The 16,115-nt window shown below is 55.5% G+C and overlaps 7 protein-coding genes across 7 annotated transcripts; 1 reads left to right on the top strand and 6 right to left on the bottom strand.

Moving 5' to 3' along the window:
* Positions 1-98: 98 nt before the first annotated feature.
* Positions 99-3,182, bottom strand: LDX57_005871 (uncharacterized protein; the record flags this gene model as incomplete). The annotated part of the gene is made up of 1 exon (XM_046087557.1): positions 99-3,182. One exon carries the CDS (start codon positions 3,180-3,182, stop codon positions 99-101), a length of 3,084 nt encoding a protein of 1,027 aa, XP_045943524.1.
* Positions 3,183-3,941: 759 nt separating this feature from the next.
* Positions 3,942-6,650, bottom strand: LDX57_005870 (uncharacterized protein; the record flags this gene model as incomplete). The annotated part of the gene is made up of 1 exon (XM_046087556.1): positions 3,942-6,650. One exon carries the CDS (start codon positions 6,648-6,650, stop codon positions 3,942-3,944), a length of 2,709 nt encoding a protein of 902 aa, XP_045943523.1.
* A 1,504-nt stretch (positions 6,651-8,154) lies between these two features.
* dscB lies at positions 8,155-9,103 on the bottom strand (the record flags this gene model as incomplete). The annotated part of the gene is made up of 2 exons (XM_046087555.1): positions 8,155-8,763; positions 8,837-9,103. The coding sequence occupies 2 exons, from the start codon at positions 9,101-9,103 to the stop codon at positions 8,155-8,157; spliced, it is 876 nt and encodes a 291-aa protein (XP_045943522.1).
* A 140-nt stretch (positions 9,104-9,243) lies between these two features.
* TFB1 (RNA polymerase II transcription factor B subunit 1) lies at positions 9,244-11,757 on the bottom strand. Its single transcript, XM_046087554.1, has one exon. It carries the CDS (start codon positions 11,134-11,136, stop codon positions 9,409-9,411), a length of 1,728 nt encoding a protein of 575 aa, XP_045943521.1. The 5' UTR covers positions 11,137-11,757; the 3' UTR covers positions 9,244-9,408.
* Positions 11,758-12,342: 585 nt separating this feature from the next.
* On the bottom strand, positions 12,343-13,608 carry LDX57_005867 (Leucine Rich Repeat domain protein; the record flags this gene model as incomplete). The annotated part of the gene is made up of 1 exon (XM_046087553.1): positions 12,343-13,608. One exon carries the CDS (start codon positions 13,606-13,608, stop codon positions 12,343-12,345), a length of 1,266 nt encoding a protein of 421 aa, XP_045943520.1.
* A 146-nt stretch (positions 13,609-13,754) lies between these two features.
* Positions 13,755-14,186, bottom strand: LDX57_005866 (uncharacterized protein; the record flags this gene model as incomplete). The annotated part of the gene is made up of 1 exon (XM_046087552.1): positions 13,755-14,186. The coding sequence occupies one exon, from the start codon at positions 14,184-14,186 to the stop codon at positions 13,755-13,757; it is 432 nt and encodes a 143-aa protein (XP_045943519.1).
* Positions 14,187-15,623: 1,437 nt separating this feature from the next.
* Positions 15,624-15,879, top strand: LDX57_005865 (uncharacterized protein; the record flags this gene model as incomplete). The annotated part of the gene is made up of 1 exon (XM_046087551.1): positions 15,624-15,879. One exon carries the CDS (start codon positions 15,624-15,626, stop codon positions 15,819-15,821), a length of 198 nt encoding a protein of 65 aa, XP_045943518.1. The 3' UTR covers positions 15,822-15,879.
* Positions 15,880-16,115: the final 236 nt, after the last annotated feature.

Genomic DNA, 16,115 nt, shown 5'->3' with positions numbered 1-16,115 from the left:
GGCGGATATCAAGCAAACAAAAACAAACAAACAAAACCAAAAAAGAGCCCTATATATAGAGACGTATATTTACACACAACTCCCCCGGGTGATTTGTCTTAGGTAAATGCGCCCCTGTAGGTTTCCCGGATTGGTGATTCGTTTGTGCTTGGGCCTCCAAATAGGTCCGGAGGAGCGTTGTAGACGGTGGGACTCACATCCGAAAGGCCGGTGAAGCTGGCGCGATTGGACGCGGTTTGGAGGTTGGGAGGAGGGCTTCCGCTGCCGCTACGCAGGCTGCCGTTGCTCCCTCCCCATGCTCCCCGACGGAGTCTGATGAGGGCACTGAGGGAGATATCGTCCTCGATGTCTCTGAGATCGACTAATTGTGCCAGTCCGGGGCTGAGAGGGTTCGAGTGCGCCGCCCCGTGAGCAGACACCGAAATCATGGAGTTGCGCGTACTTCCTAGCTCGCTGCGCTCGGTGATGGGCGTCAGGCTGGGCTCTCGGAATTTGCCCCGGCTGCTGAAGCTACGAGTGATTCCTTCAACGCCACGAGGTCCGAAATATCCGCCGTTCGTCAATTCCCCGTTGCCATGAGCTTGCGCGTAGAACCCAAACTCCTGCCCGTAGAATCCTTCGTCGTCATTTTCAAGGGCCTCTGCATTGGCGGCGGCAATGATTGGATCGTCATAAAACGACGCGTCGTTATCGTCGAAGTCAAAGTCCTCGAACCCTTGTTCGAAGCTGGCCATATCAACCGACTGATTGAAGTGGCTGTCGTCCGACACGAGACCCGGCTGTGGGCTCAGAGGCTGATCAACATCATCCCGATTCAACGATCGCTCGCTCACGCTCACGGTGCGGTCAAAGCGGTCATCGGTGGCCGTCTGATTGGCCGCCTTTGCCAAAGCATTATGTAGAGCTTCAAGGTTGTGCTCGGACAGCACACCCCCATGGGCCTTCGCCGCTCCCGCATCTTGCATATCGCCCGGGACATGTGAGTACTTCCTAGAGCCCGGCCGGTACTCGCTGGCTATGCTAGAAACATGTTTGAGTCCACCGTTAGGGCCCGCTTCCAGACTGAGGCCACCGAGAGACGACAGTGCATCATTCAACTCATCCTTCTTCTCCGGTTGCTGCTGAGGGACCGGAGCGGTGGGTTCAGAGGTCCGTTTTCGGTCGTAGAGATGACTTGTCTCGTCGTCGAAGATGGACTCATCGAACCGTTCACCCCCGGCGTCAGCCGTGAGATCACCGAATTCACCGTCATCAAAATAAAGATCATCATCGTCATCAAGGAACTGAGTCGCGTTTGGAGGAGGTCCTGTCGGTATCTGTGACACCTGCGCCGGAGACTTCGACGGCTGGAGCGGCGGTGGAACCTCGACTGGTGATTCCGACGAAGGTGAGAGACTTGAGGTGGGGTACTCGTTGTCCTTTGATTTCGGTGCGGAAGCAGGAGCAGGATCAAGAGCTAGATGACTCTGTCCAGGCGCAGTGGGGGGTATACTTGGGGCATTCTGGCTGACAGGACTTGCAATGACTGGAGATAGGCCGGGAGCAAGCCATGACTTGTTTAGGATGTCACCAGGGCCCGAGAAGCCGCTGAACTCATCGTCCTCGTCTGCATCGGCGTTCACACCCGGGATCTTCTCTTCCAGACCATCCAAGTCATCCAAGAGCTCGTTATCATAGTCATCCTCTCCATCACTGAATTCGGGGTCTTCCAGTCGAGCCTTCGCTCTCCGTGCGGCTTCCTTCTCCTTGTGCTTTTCTTCCAAAAGCTTCTCCTGCGTTGATGACTCTACGCCGTTCATATCAAAGCTGAACCGAGAAGCATTGCTCTTGAGGTGCTTTGGTAAGCCAGACGGCTGGTGGGGCACAAAATCGATCGTGTCCGAGTCTTGCGGGATATCTGCGGGCTCGCTGGTCGTCGGGGGTGGTGGACTGTCTTTCGGCTGGGGATCTTCGGGCTTTTCGGGCTTTTCTTCTTGCTCCGGTACCCTCGTGGGTAGGTTCCGGGCAAAAACCGGAAGTGATTGCGCATCATTCTCGCGAGGTGGCGGGTTCGTCAGTAATGAAGATTGTAGGTAGCCTTTGCTCTCAACCTGCAGCGCTCGCTGATCATCCTCAAAATGCTCCTTGAAAGCCGGAGAGTATTCACTGTGTCGCTTGTTCTGCTCGTTGGTCGCTAATATCTGATCGCTGACATGTCTTTGGGTCCCGTTCGTGGGTCGAGGTTGATCACTCGAGTTGCGACTTGCGGCTTCACGTAGAAGAACGGGTGCGGCCGACACATTTCGACGAGGTCGAGGGGCGGAGAAGTCGTGGACAATGTTTCCGCGGATTCGAGGATCGTAGTCATCAGGAATGGCCGGCACGAGATTGCGAGCACCGATCTTCACATCCTCCGTCCGCGGACTAGCGATTTGAGACGAGCGCCTGCGGGCCAAAAGAGACATAGGGTTCAACAAGTGTAGCCGCGTCTTGCCGGACTTGTGGTGGGTAGTATCTGCCGGGACATCTCGATCGACTTGACGTCGATGGCTTGCGGACTCGAATCGGCTCTCCCTCTGCGACGCGGTTGTCTTCTCCGCCGGAGAGTTATCGGGAGAGGCTTTCAGCCGGAAAGGACCTGAATGGGCGATTCCGGAGGTCGACAAGCGTTTCGACTGGTTGTCGGAGGACTGCGTATGTAGGAACCCCTTCCCAAACGACCGTCGGAAGGGCGAGTTCGGTTTGGACGATTCGCCATCGGCGTGTTCCGGACGCGGAGCCGTGAAGGATGGCTGCGAGGAGTTCGATTGAGACGTAATGGAAGGATCTCGATCGCACTCATCCGGACTCGAGTGAGGCCGAGTGTTATTGTCTGCAGCGGTGGGCGGCACGGCGAGGTTGGTCGACGAGGACGAGGGCGCATTGACGCTGGTCGCGGAGACGGCGACGTTCAATTTGTCGGCGTCGAAGTCGGGCGAAAAGTCACCCCAGGCGTGGGGGCTCGAACCATCGGTGGTAGCAGACGAGTCCCCAAAGGTCGTCGGCAAAGCAGCAGTGTTAGGGATCACCGGCAGCTGCGGCGGGTTGCTGGCGCTTCTTGTGGAGGAGGCGATGGCCGGCGTGGGCTGCGCGGACGAGACAGGAGACGCACTCGATCGGCGATGGTCGCGACGCCAGTAGGAGAAAACGGTGGAGGGTGGCATCCTTGAGTCTGCGCTCCAAAAGCACGCAGGGTGCTTTTATCCGAGCGAACGCTCTGTTTAGACGACGCAAAAATTGGCCATGGTGTGCGCGCGCAATTATTCCAGGCGTTGCACGGAGGCGCCAGATTAATTGCAGGGCGTGGGGCAGCTTAACCTTGTCTCACCCTAGAAAGGCGGTGCGATAAGAATAGAAGCACTGGAAATTAATTAGTTGGAAACACGAGCAAATCAGTCGATTCGACGGTGGGAGACCATTCCCTGCCCGATTATGGCCTTGGAGAGTGAATAATTGAAGATGAAGATGAGAATGAGTAGGAAGAATAGAAAAAGAAACGAGCTGGGTTATCCAGGAACGGAAGAATGTTTGTTCTCCCTTTTTCCTTTCCGCATGCGGTGCCCCCGTTAGACCGCTGCATTTCTCAACTGTCGTGCAACGATCTTGATAACAATAAAATAGTTAAATATGCCCTAATTGACATTGCTGGAGATATAGGACACCTTGCTAGCTCCAAAAAAAGGATTCCCTGAAAACTACTGTACAATGCAAAGATAATTCGCTAATTTAGACACACCAAGGCTCATGCTTCCGACCATCCTGATCATGCTATAATGCCGATAAAAACTAAAGGGGGAGGGACAAGAAAGACGATGGCTAAGCAGCGGAGAATTAATGATAGAGATAATAGTAGGAGTCATGATCAAGCACGCTCAAAGACATCAAGGAGACAAGTAACCAGAGAAAGAAGGAGACCAGAGAAGTTATACAATGCTCTGTCTCCAACGATCGATCACCTCCCGCTGACCGGGATCAATCACCGCCGGGCCGACCTTGGCATGGTAATTCTGCGGCATGGCATAGCTCATGTGGCCCATTCCCAGCACCGCATCGGTGTAGAACGTGTTCGGATGGGCCATGCCAGGTCCGAACGAGTCCGTCCTCGCGGCTCCAGGATGGTAGGAGGCACGCCCGGACATTCCGAAATTCGTTGGGAATTGTTGCATGGACATGCGGTGATCGAGATGGCGCTGAGTAGCGGGTCTTTGGGGTGCCGCGGCCTCGTTGAATGACGGGCGAGGCACGGGGGCCGGTCGCCGGGCGTGGAGGATGTCTGCCATGCTTCTGCGGTATCTGGGGATCTTGAGCGTAGAATTCTTGGCTTCCGCCTCCTTCTGCAGTCGAGCGCGCCGCTGTGCTAGCGTCTCGTCCTCGGGGGCAACCTCCTTGGGCTTGTCATCGTCGCCCTGCAAATGACTGAGTTCCGCCAGAATCTCCGTGGCGAATTCACTCTCGGCCGCAGTGCTCGTGCGGTTGGTTGCCTTCATTCGTGCGATGCGCTGCGCCAGAGTTTCTCCCTCGTCGCCGCTCTCGGGCTCCGCGGTTTCTTCAGGGGCCGGTACTTGTTGCGAGTACATCGTCACCGGGCGCCTGTCAGGGGTGCGAGGCGGAGGGGGCGGCGCTTCACCACGCAGTCTTGCGCGGCGGTGGCTCAAGGGTTCCCCTTCCTCCATCTCCCGTTTCTCCATGAGACCCAACGGGCGCTGCTCGTCGGCCGGGTTCGTCTTGTCCGGGAAGAGCATACCCAGCGGCACGTCGTCGTCCTCTTCGTCCTCTGCATGTTGACCATCATTGCTCTCCCAGGCCAAAGTAATAGGCCGCTGTCGCCTATGCTCACTCTGTTTTTGAGCCACGGCATCCATTTGCAGCAGAGTGGAATGCATTGCATCATTAGCGGCAGTGCGGTTCCGTTGCTTGAGTTGATGCTTTCTCTGCTCCAGTTCTGCCAGAAGAGTCGTGGGAGGCCCCGTGAACAGGACCTCCGGCTCCTTCTCTTCCTCCTCGTCACCCTGAGGATGCTCTCCATCCTGTTCAGGGCCGTCACGAGACCCTTCGCGTAACGATGCCCCTTCATGTATGTTCGCTGCCTCCGCCTCTGTTTGGAGATATGGTTGACGTGACGCGAGTGAGTTGGCCCGCGTGTCGGAGTCGGAGTGCTGGGCAGCGAGTAGGGTACTGCGGGAGGGGTTTTTCTTGCGTAACGTCTTGGGTTTGGTGCTGCCGTAAACCTCCCGGCCCAGGTGACCGGCATATGGATGGTCGGTGAAGGCAGTCACGGGGGCGTGTGCCGAGGCATCGAGAATACTATCGAGCGTCGCCACGGCCGATTCTTTCTTGACGTCGATATCGAGCGTCGCAGCCGGCGGCTCGAAGAAGACGCTGGCACGAAGCTGGGGCGGGAGGTCTTTCAGCTGCTTCTCCGTCTTCGCTGCGTCTCCATCTCGAGAATCCGTCGCCGCCAGCCAGGGCGCCGATTTTCGATTCTCCGAAGGGACAGATCCCAGCAGTTGTGTGCGACGCTTCTCCCGGTCGGCATTGGGACGTTGAGACAGACGAGGCGGCAGGTTCAACATCCTAGGCACGGGGGCAGGGTAAAACACCATGTCTTCACCAGTCCGAGGCTCCTTGTGAGACTCGGAGTTTCGGGCCAGTGGTGGCCTCGTCAAGGACACCTGTCGCGCCAGGTCATGGCCCCTATCCCCTGGCACGTAGTGCACCCCGTCAAAGTCTCCAAACAAAGCCCGGGCTTGTTGATACGTGTCGGTCGAGGCCGCCGTGGCGGGTCGTTCGATCTCATCGGGGTGCGAAAGATCGTACTGATGTTCAGGATGGTAGTTGAAATCGAGGTCGACGTGGCTGAGGTGGTTGTGAGGCGGCGGCGGCGGCGGCGGTGGAGGCAGGATAGGTTCTACGGGATCTCGAGTCGTCGATTGATAGTAGCGATCTTCGGGACCATGCTCAGACACCTGTGCCAGGCGCGAGGCCGATTGAATTGACCCCTGACGTGAGGACATGTTGGGCCGGGTGGGAAAGCCGTCAGCGGCGGTCGCGTTCGAGGCGGAACTGGAGGAACGTTTCTTCTGCTCGCGGTTCATGCGGCGAATTTCACTTCCGATATCTGCCGAGCTGGAGCTGAGACGTTCGGCACTCCGTTCCAGACGTTCGACATTGTTGAGGTAGGCACCCTGGAGCGATTCGAGGCCGGGGGTCGGGTGGGAGAGAGGAACGGGGGTGTCGGTAATAGGGGTCCGCAAAGGCGGTTCAGGGGAGCCGGGGTGGGCAACGGGCGAGGTAGCGGTCGTCGTAGCGCCAACGGTAGTGTTGAGCGGAGGCACGCGACGGAGACTATTAGACCTCCGGCTCGCCGAAGGATCGACGGCTTCGTAGTCATCTTCCTCGACCATGTCGTAGCTGGTGGAGGTCATGGATCGGATCATCGAGCCTAAACTTGGGATATTCGATTCCTGGGGACTCTTCGCGGGTTGCAAGTAAGAGCCTCCTCCGATGTGATCCGCATCCAAGGGTAGCTGTTGGAACGATCGACGGCGTGGAGAGGGACTGCGGGAGGCATCAGAGTCGCTGGCGTTATAGGTCGCATCATGGTCGGCCTGGGAGACGGCGTTGTACGCCATTTTTATTGGGGGGGGGAAGGTCTTCCTTTTTCAAGGAAGGGTCGAGGTCTGCAACGTGCAGTCAAGGTCCATGCAGAGAAAGAGCCCAGATATGGTGGCGGAGGCGCAACTGGCGAAACGGACGAGAGAAAGGAAGTGGACGACGGAGGAGCATGCGAGGATAAGGATAAGGAAGAGGAAGGGATAGTTAGAGGGAGCAAGGGAGGGAGACGAAAGGAGGGAAGGGAAGGGCGCCAGAAAACCGAGAACAGGTCGATAGATCGAAAGAAAGGGAAGAAAATCAAAAAGGGATCGAGAGAGGACAGTCAGAAAAAGAAATCCAGGTAAATTTCCATTCTATATTTGGTATCTTCCGGGGGGGGCAACCCGCATCCGCCACCGTTTGCGTCTGGCTCCCTCTGCGTCGGATTGCAAATATACCGACCGGAGCGTATCTTTCTTTTTTGCGGTACCCAGGGCTGAATTGAATGCCTTCGATCTTTACTCTAACCGGACTAGTTCCTCCTCTGCTCCTACTTCGACTCCTCCTCTTCCTCCACTGAACTCCCTCCTGAGAACCTCTCGTGCGTCATGGACGTCGACACAAAAGTGACAAAAACAAGGCACAAGGGTCTGGCGAACAGGGCAGGGAGCGCAGACCCGCCGCGGTGATAGGCCAGCGCTGTCGTCGTTGGCGTTAGCGGCCATTTTAAGGCCGGCCTAGCGCTGTCTAAGAGTCTCGGGTTCGATTTGAAATCTCAGGCTGGAGGATGGACTGTACAGTGTCCAGGGTAAATGTCCACGGTGTCTGGTCGGTGGACGAGGAGACCGAGAAAGGGAGGGGGCATCATGCAGAGATCGTCATGGGAAGAAATCTTCAAGATCAATTCTGATAATAACGGAAGTTAAAGTGAAAACCAGTCGGTGGAGCAGGCCGAGTCTAGACCCAACTGGGCAGTCCCTTGGATTCATCCGGAAGGAACTCTCGTGCCCGCCCGTGACTTTTGCGGTACCTGAAGATACTTTCCTTTTCGTCCCCACCAAATGTATCAGTATGGTTCCTCGGAATTCCACCCTTGCCGACTCTTCAGGCGCCGACAACCCGCCGTGGTGAAACCCTTCGCAATAGTCTGATCCCGATCGGCAAGGGTCTGTGCGGAGGTCTTCAGGGTTCAGACCTGACGGAGTACAGTAGTACATGGCTGTATGACTGCGTGACTACTGCATGTACCGTCAGGTACCTCCGGGTACATTGACCTCTAATCCTTATCAATGGAGTAATCTAGTGCTTACTCCGGTGTCTTTTTTTGTGTATCATGAGAGATCTAGAAAATAGTAGACAAGAGACATGTTTGAGACCCTAATTCCATACGGCCCTTATACATATGTCCAGGAATAGATAAACATCTAACCTAATCCTAACCTCTCCCTGCCCTCTCTGTCTCCTCGTCTGGAAGAAAGAGAAAGAGAACAAAACATATCACGAAAAATCGCTGAACAACCCATTCAAATCCCCTTAAATCAATCAATCCTCATCCGCCATCCTCACCCGCTGTCTCTGCGCCGTCCCCGATCCCGACGCCGACACTGACGACGAACCACTAGCCGCGGCCGCCGCCTCGCCCTCCAACCGCTGCCTCAGATCCTCGTACTCGCCGCCTCCGCCGCGTCCACTCCTCCGCGGGATACGTCGACTCTCCCGCTCGCCCACCATCCACGCTGGGACCCGCCACGCGCTGCCCGCCGACAACCCGGGCAGGAACTCCATGCGCCACGCCAATCCCACGCCCCAACCTAGCACCGCCGGCAACAACATCCCGGGGAACTGCGATAGCGCTAACTGCGCGGCGATCAGGTAGGTCGTGGACTTGTCGGAGAGGAGCAAGGTGAGCGATTTGCTGGCCGTTGACGACTCGGCGGCAGAGGCGGAGTCAGAGGAAGATGTCGAGGTGGAGATGCGGTATCGGACGGTGTGCGGGATCGAGGCGTGGTATTGCGCCAACAGGGCGAAGAGCGAGGCGGTCGGGCCGGAGGGGAGATAGCCGATCGTGTTGAGGGAGAGAGGGCGCACGAGGAGAGCCAGGAGGATGGGCGGGAGGAGAGTGGTGTAGGGGAGGGTGGAGAGGAGGAATGTCTGGTAGAAAGAATTTCACAGTTAGTTGGCTATATAGAAAAGAGGGAGAGAGGAGAAGAGAGGGGGACTCTACCGCGGTCTTGCTCTTTCCCCAGGCGCGCTCCACGACCCGACAATGGTAGACGATCATGGCGGCGAACAAGGCCTCCGTGGAGTTGGCGAATCCCGCAACCTGCCAGATCAGCATGCGCCAGTACTGCCCGTACGGGCTGAGGTGTGGGGAGACATGGATGCTGGACAGGTGCTTGAGGTCGAGGATGGAGAGGACGACGGAGGCGGCGATGGTGTAGATGAGGAGGAGCTTGGTGATCGGGGCGTTGGTGAGGCCGGGGGTGAGCATCCTTGGTTTTCTTCTTGTCCCTCTGAGGGGATGGTTCGTAAGTTGATCGAGTCAATGGACGGGTTGGAGAAGAGGGTGGAGGAGGGACTAAAGCTGCGAGGGAGTCGATCGAACACGTCGCGAGAAAGGCGGGCCGAGGTCCGGTGGGGAAGGTTCCTCTTAAAGGCTTAAAGCACCGCTACAGACGCTGTCACTCTCGGCATGCCGACCACCATGTCCTGCTCTACTTTGTAGGGCAAACGGAACTCAAATTGCATTATGTTCGCAACTTCTATTGTACACTACATGAAATTCTAGCTACTTCGTTATGTAGTCGGTGGCATCTCTTTCATTTCCTCCGCATACGCCGTTTGGTATCGTGTCAAGGCCGTTTCCAATGCCTGGTTCGTGGGCCCCAGAAGCCGGTTGACAGCTTGCTCACCCCCCGGTACTCCCCCCAGATTAAGTCGGATTTTCCTCCCCGTGGCTTCGAGCACCTCGCGTGCATGTCGTTTGAGTCGATCGACCTCCACTTGTCGCTCCGCCTCCGCATCCTGCGCCACGGATTTGATGCGCGCCTGGGCCCGGTTCAAGGACTCCACCAAGGATGCGACTTCGCCGGCGCGGTCCGCATTCCCCGAAAGAAACGCCTGCCAAAACTGATGCAAGAACTCGGTCGTCGTGGCATGCGTCAGGATGAGGCGGTCGTAGAGGTTGGTGGACAGGCCGTAGGTGTCGGTACTAGACGAGACGTCCGTCTGCGCGCGACGGTCTCGAATGGCTTCAAGAATTTGATTCGACGCTCGTTGTAAATTAGCCCGAGAGCCGACCTGCTGGCGCTGCTTCTTCTCGTCGTCGTCGCTGTCCTCGTCCGGCTCGACGAGCTTTCCCAGTGGAGCTGTCCCGTCCTCGGGCAGATCGCGTTCGACTTCGATGCGCAAGTCGCGCAAGATCTTCTCCGGATCTTGTTTGGCAAAAAGCCGGCTTTGTTCGTCGTCAGCGTCCTTCGACTTGGACGCGAAGAATCGGCTTTGATCCCGGATGTTGAGCAAGATGCGATTCTGCTGCTCGTCGCCACGAAGATCTCGCAGCTGCAGCTCATTGTACGTTTCCTCGTCCATGCCAATCGGCGCGTGAGGATCGCGGTCGGCAGGCGCCACATTCGCCATGATCTTCTCACTCAGACTATTCAGCGATCGAATGATCGGCACCTTATCCGCGCCGGACGGTCTCATATCCAGATCCGGCCGGTTTCCTCGGCGTTGACTGTTGTTCAGCTCGTTTCCTTCCAGATCGAGGAAATTAGGCACGTGCGTTTCTCGCGGCAGGTTCCCAGACTCATCGGCTTTGAGGTACTTGTCGAGAACTAGATCCGTGGGGTCGTTCTCCGAGATGCGCTCCCCTCGCATTTTCTTAAACAAACGACTTTGGAAGAACCGCGACCAAAACTGCTGCTCGCTGAGCTTCGGCACGTTTTCATCGTAAACACGTTTGATAAGGGGATGCTGCGAGAAGATCAACTGGATTTGCTCCTTGCTAATGTTCATCTTCGATACGTTATCCTCCACTCGCGGCTTCAACGTCGACAGCACGTTATATGACCCTCGCGTCTGGGCTCGCTCGATGGCATGGGCCCGCAAAAGGTGAACTCGCGTGGACCAGAACTGCGACATGAACTGCGGGGTGGTCATCGTATCGGGTTTGGAGGTAAGCGACTCCATCAACATGCGCTTCAGATTGAGATCCGAGTTTAGCAGGGCTTGTTGTAGTTCCACATCGGCTTTGAGCTTCTTATCGTCATCCCAAGTATTCCTCCCCGAGCCCGTCGACGATACTGCATTCGCGATAGCCATGGCCGCCGACATGCCTTCGCCGTTGCCCGCTGCCGGCGCTGGGCTAGCATGGCCAGTTTTGGCTGCTTGGATAGCTGTACTAAGCGCATCCTTAATGGCGTCCGCTTCCGCACGCGCGTTGGCGCCGGCTGTAAAGGAGAAAACGTATTGTTCGGGGGAGCCGGCAGATGCGTTGGGGGGCTGGACGAATATCTTCAGCATCACCTTGGGATTACTGGCGGGAGTTTGCTGCAAATCTAGAAGTGTATCGCATTAGCATAACAGTGAAAAAACCTTGTATATCTCATTACTACAGGCAAGGAAACTGCATAACTCGACACTCCCCTCACCCAGAGTCCCGCCTGGGGCAAGCTCAAAGTGAGAGAGAAACAGCTCAGATAAAAAGAATTTTGGTACGTACTTGTGATTTGAGCCACGGGCAACATGATAGTTCCCGATGCACCACCAGCAGCCGGGATCCAAGAGACCGACTGGCGATCCTGCGACATGGTCAGGGTGCCATCTTTCTTCTTGTATGCCGCCGACCCGCTCGGAGGTGCCATCGTCTTGGAACTCGACAGCTTCCAAGGTCCTGGGCGGCGTATAGGGATACACCCATCGGGAGAATGAAATCCCACCGGAGTATCCGACAGTTGCGGAAGGTCAGAAGCCTTCAAGCTGATCGACGAGGTCGTGGCAACTGAAGGAGCGGAAAGCGAAAGAGACAAAGGCAACCGTTGAGGCTCCGAAGCTTTCTTGGAATTACCGCATCGCACGTGACTCCGCCCGGTGCGTCTAGCCCTAATTACCCAAAACGTCACGTCGTCTGGACCTCGTCTTGAATACCTAGGGGGTAATTGAATCTTTAATTAATGGTAAAGCATTTGACATTATCTAACATTCCCATTGAAACTGTTCCTGTCTTAGCCCTAACTAGCCTAACTCCGAGTTGAAACAAGCAATGCACCTTGTTTTTGCACCAAACCATCTTTCTGACTGGAACATGGACAAGATGGAAAAACAGAACATGATAAAGAAACAAAGAAGCCAAGCGACTGCGCGCAAAACAACTGCGAAGAATGGGGATATCGCAACAACAGAACAAAAGACCATACTCAGACAGAGAACCCAAACGCTCAAAGACACCGCTCCCGCTATGCAGACAACTCAAAAGCCAAGCAAATCATGAGGCATGACAGCAGAATCCACCCACACTTTTGTCGCCCGCGCATGCTGGTGCAATTTGTCCTAATATATCCACACACGAAAATCCTCCCGTAAATGCAATATGAAGATGACAGCAACGAAATGATCAAAAAGGAAAGAAGAGAGGAGAATGGTAGGAAAACACATGACAGGTTTCGCGACTCATGTTACCAGAGCCGCCAGACCAAGGCAGTTTATCCTGCCTGCCGAACCCGATAGGACTCATTTCTTGAACATGTAGTGCCCGTAGATCCCGCCTACATCGCCGACGGCCACGGGGATCTTTCTCATTCCCCACCATCTGGCCCCCATTTTCCAGGATCGAGCGCCGTCGTCGGTCACCTCGTTCGGCATGGAGGCAGGGTCCCGGACATACCATCCTCGGCGGCCAAGCTCGCGAACAGTCCACCCGGTAGAGGACTTGGCGGTTTTGGTTCTCTCGCGCAGCGGAGCAATAAGCTTTTCGTGGAATTCGATCACCTGGAGTGGGTAGCTTTGCTGCGAAAGGAGGAGGCATGAGCTGGTGTTGAAAACGGTTCCCAACGTCAATTGGGAGGCCTTCGTAAGATCGAGGTAGCACAGGGATGGGGGCACCCAGTTCTCCAGGGCTTCAATCGCTACATCGCCACCTCGAGGGGCGGGAGTGAAGAAGGCGTTCAAGTCCTGTGCGGACAACTCGGCCGATCCCAAGCCCAATTCTTCAAGATGCTTGGTCAAGGGAATGAGAGCCTGTGTATGGGCCGAGGTGACCTTGGCACCTCCGATGTTCAGGGAACGCAGCGAAGACGGCAATTTCGGGAGCAGCGCGCTGACATCCTCCTCCTCCAGAAGTCGGTAGCGCGTAGGATCAGTGAGCAAATTCAGGAACACCAGCGAGTCGGTGACGGCCGGATGAGTCGTCAAAAATTCGACCACCTGGGAGCCCCGCAGACGAATGGTCCGGGAAAGACTGAGGTGCGTGATCCGAGCGGTGTCGGGAATAGAGAAGAGGGCGGCCTCGTTGATCTGCGTGTGAGTAACGTCCAAGTGCGTCAGGTTCACCAGGCGGGGAAGTAGGGTCTCGAAGGCGGAGGCCGGAAGGCTGCTACATTCGTGCATCGAGATCCGCCTCAGGTTCGGCATGGTCAAGGGTAGACTGAAGAGCGACTGTTGGAAAACGGCCGAGAAGGATTGCGTCGAACAACCGCAGAGATCGATCGCAAAGAGGTTGGGCAGGCCGGTAAACAGCTTCTGCATCACTTCCACGCTGATATCGCCCTCCACGTGCTCCTGCAGCAAGCATTCCTTCAGGTTAGGCAGCAGATCCAAACATTTCAAGAGCGTGGTCGCGGTCAAATTCTGAATCTCGGCGTTCATCTGCTTCGTCCGGCCCAGTCCGACGGAGGTAAAGTGGGAGAAATCGAGGCGACGAACGAGCGTTCCCAATGCCGGGTACTGGGACATATGGTTAAGGGCCTTGGAAAAGATGATCGAGTGCGGGAAGGTCATGTTCCTGTACAACACGGCGAGGGTGGCCGCGTGCAACGTACGCGAGGCTAGAAGGCAGGAGATTAGGTCGACGTTCCGAGGCGTGTAGCCATTGGGTGGGACGTCCAACGCCAGCTTAGAGATGATTTGGTCTGTGCGGAAATCCGTTAGAGACCGTCGGTATTGAAGCAGGGGAGATGCGGCAGGCACGAATACTTACCAAGCACCTCCGGAGGGAGCTTCTCCAAACGGGAGGTGCCGGGAATCGGCTTCTCTTCCTCTACAACCACCTCCTCTTCCACCGCCAGCGTCTGGGTCGGCGGGGGGTCGTTCGGCGGCGGAGAAGCCTCCCAGGCCCAACCGCGTGCGTGCATCTGTCCCAGGTGGCGAAGATCACTGTAGCTTCGGCTCAGGCTTTTCCCACCCAGTCGGATCTGTTTCCAACCCAGGAAGCCGCCGCACGGGCAGCAGAAGTCGGGAGTGGGCTGCATCTCGGCGATACTGGGCTTTTGCTGTTCTTTGGAGGGCTGCTGTTCTTCTTCGATGTGCGTGTCCACAAAGGACTGCGCAATGCCTATACATCCGCGACGAAAGTCCATCAGTTACCGCCATCCACCATGAGAACACAAAACAGAGACCAGGACATGTCTCATACCGTCAACGTCTTCTTTGATCGAACCAACCGACGGACGGCGGCGACTGGTCGATCGGGAACCGTCGGGCGAAGAGCACTCGGAGGATCGAGGGGAGGATTGACGAGATAGACTGACGGGAGAGGAATCTCCCTGAGGGACAAACGGATAGCGAGGCTTGTGGATGGATAGAGCGGGAGAGGCAGTGGCGGAAGACATGACGGCGACAGGAGAGGCAGGCCTCTCGCACTCTATATAGGTAGAATCGTAAGACCAATCCCGATTAGGAAGAAGACGATAGGAGGGAGAGGCAGACGAATAGGCAGGGAAGAGGGGAGAACACAAGAAAATAAAATTAAAAATCCCGGTCCAAAAAGAATTAAGAGAGAGGGGGGAAAAAAGATCGTAAGAGGAAAAGGGAGCAAAAGAGAAATGAAAGAAAGGGAAAAAAAAAAAAAAAAGCTTTTTCCTTTTTTTTTTTCACACGCTCTTCCCCGGATTCCACAAACTCTTTCTAGTGCAGATTGGGAGGGGCGGCGGAGACGATGAAAATAATAAATGCAGAGGACAGAGGAAGCTGTTAGTCACAGATTGCGGCGGATGGAACACTGGCCACGCCCCCCGAGAGGCGGGCACGCTACTATTGGAATTGATTGAGGAGTGGAGGCCGGTCGGACGTCGGTCGTCGGATTGGCAGGTTTGCACTTCCTAACCCCGAAGGTGGTCACCGGAAGTGGTTCTGATTCAGGTTGTTTGAACAATCAAGAGAGTTCAAGGGAGTTTTGAAGGGGGTGGAAAGTCAGATAAGAGGAGAGGAGAAGGATGAAGTCAGTGGCAGAGGAGGAGGGAGGACAGCAAAGAAAAAGAAAAAAAAAAAAAAAAAGAACTGGAATTACTGGGAGCGGAAGAAGCTGCAGCTGAGCTTGTTGGTTTCTGTTAAGTAAGGCCGTCGGGTCCCATAATAATCATATTAATTAATTTGTCTTTCTTTGTTGCCAATTTGCCAACTTGTTCGGTCAGAGAGTGAATCATTTTGTTTTTATTTTTATTCTCTTCTTTGCTATCCTGCATCACTAGGGTTTCTAGAAGAAATTGAATTTTGCTCAGAAATCAGAATGATCTCTACTGGACGCCGTGCATGAATGAGCGTATGGAATTGCAAAATCCCAGTGGAAGAAGCCCTACGCAGGGCGGACTATACTTAGATCTAGACGTGCTCGGGGCCGTTTAAACATCCCTGTCGCCGGGCATCCTTCCGAACACCGCGGAGGATGCTGAGACCGACTCTGTCTGAGCCAGCTTGAGTCTCAACCTGAACCTGAACCTGAATCTGCATCTGAGTGTGAGCCTACAAACAACATGATTTGGTGATTCATCATGAGGCGAACTGGACGAAAAGTCAGAATGGCCAGAGAACACTTCATCTTGACGATCAGGAGAAACGATGAAGTGATGAAGGTGAACGGATCGTCATTCTATGACATAATGGAAAATCGCCGCTGGCCCCGTGACCCCTTCAAGGACCTCCTGGGCGGGACGAGCGAGAAGTACCCGGTACTTTCCTATCCGTGGCCCTCGCTCAGTCCCGCCCTGTACCTGTGACCTGGCGGTGACTCCTTCCGGAAGGGACAACCCCCGGACGCAGCCACGTTCGACGAGCATTTCCCTTACGTAACAGCTACCACCCAATCTGGGTCCCGTGATCCCTGCCCTCTTCATGTCTCCATGTCTTGCCTGTCATCCCAACTTCCCCCCCTTTCTCCATCTTCATTCTAGGAATTGGAGATTCTAGCATCTACCCCTCTTCGGGTCATCCGGGACCCTCCGCCCCCATCATAAGGAACAATGGTCAATGGTCAATGGCTAGTTAATGATTGATCATTAATGACACCACTC

Source organism: Aspergillus melleus (genome assembly GCF_016097325.1).
Source record: "Aspergillus melleus strain CBS 546.65 chromosome Unknown contig3, whole genome shotgun sequence".
Taxonomy (NCBI): Eukaryota; Fungi; Ascomycota; class Eurotiomycetes; order Eurotiales; family Aspergillaceae; genus Aspergillus; species Aspergillus melleus.
Note: the sequence above shows the minus strand (reverse complement) of the source record. Positions and strands in the feature narration are given on the sequence as shown.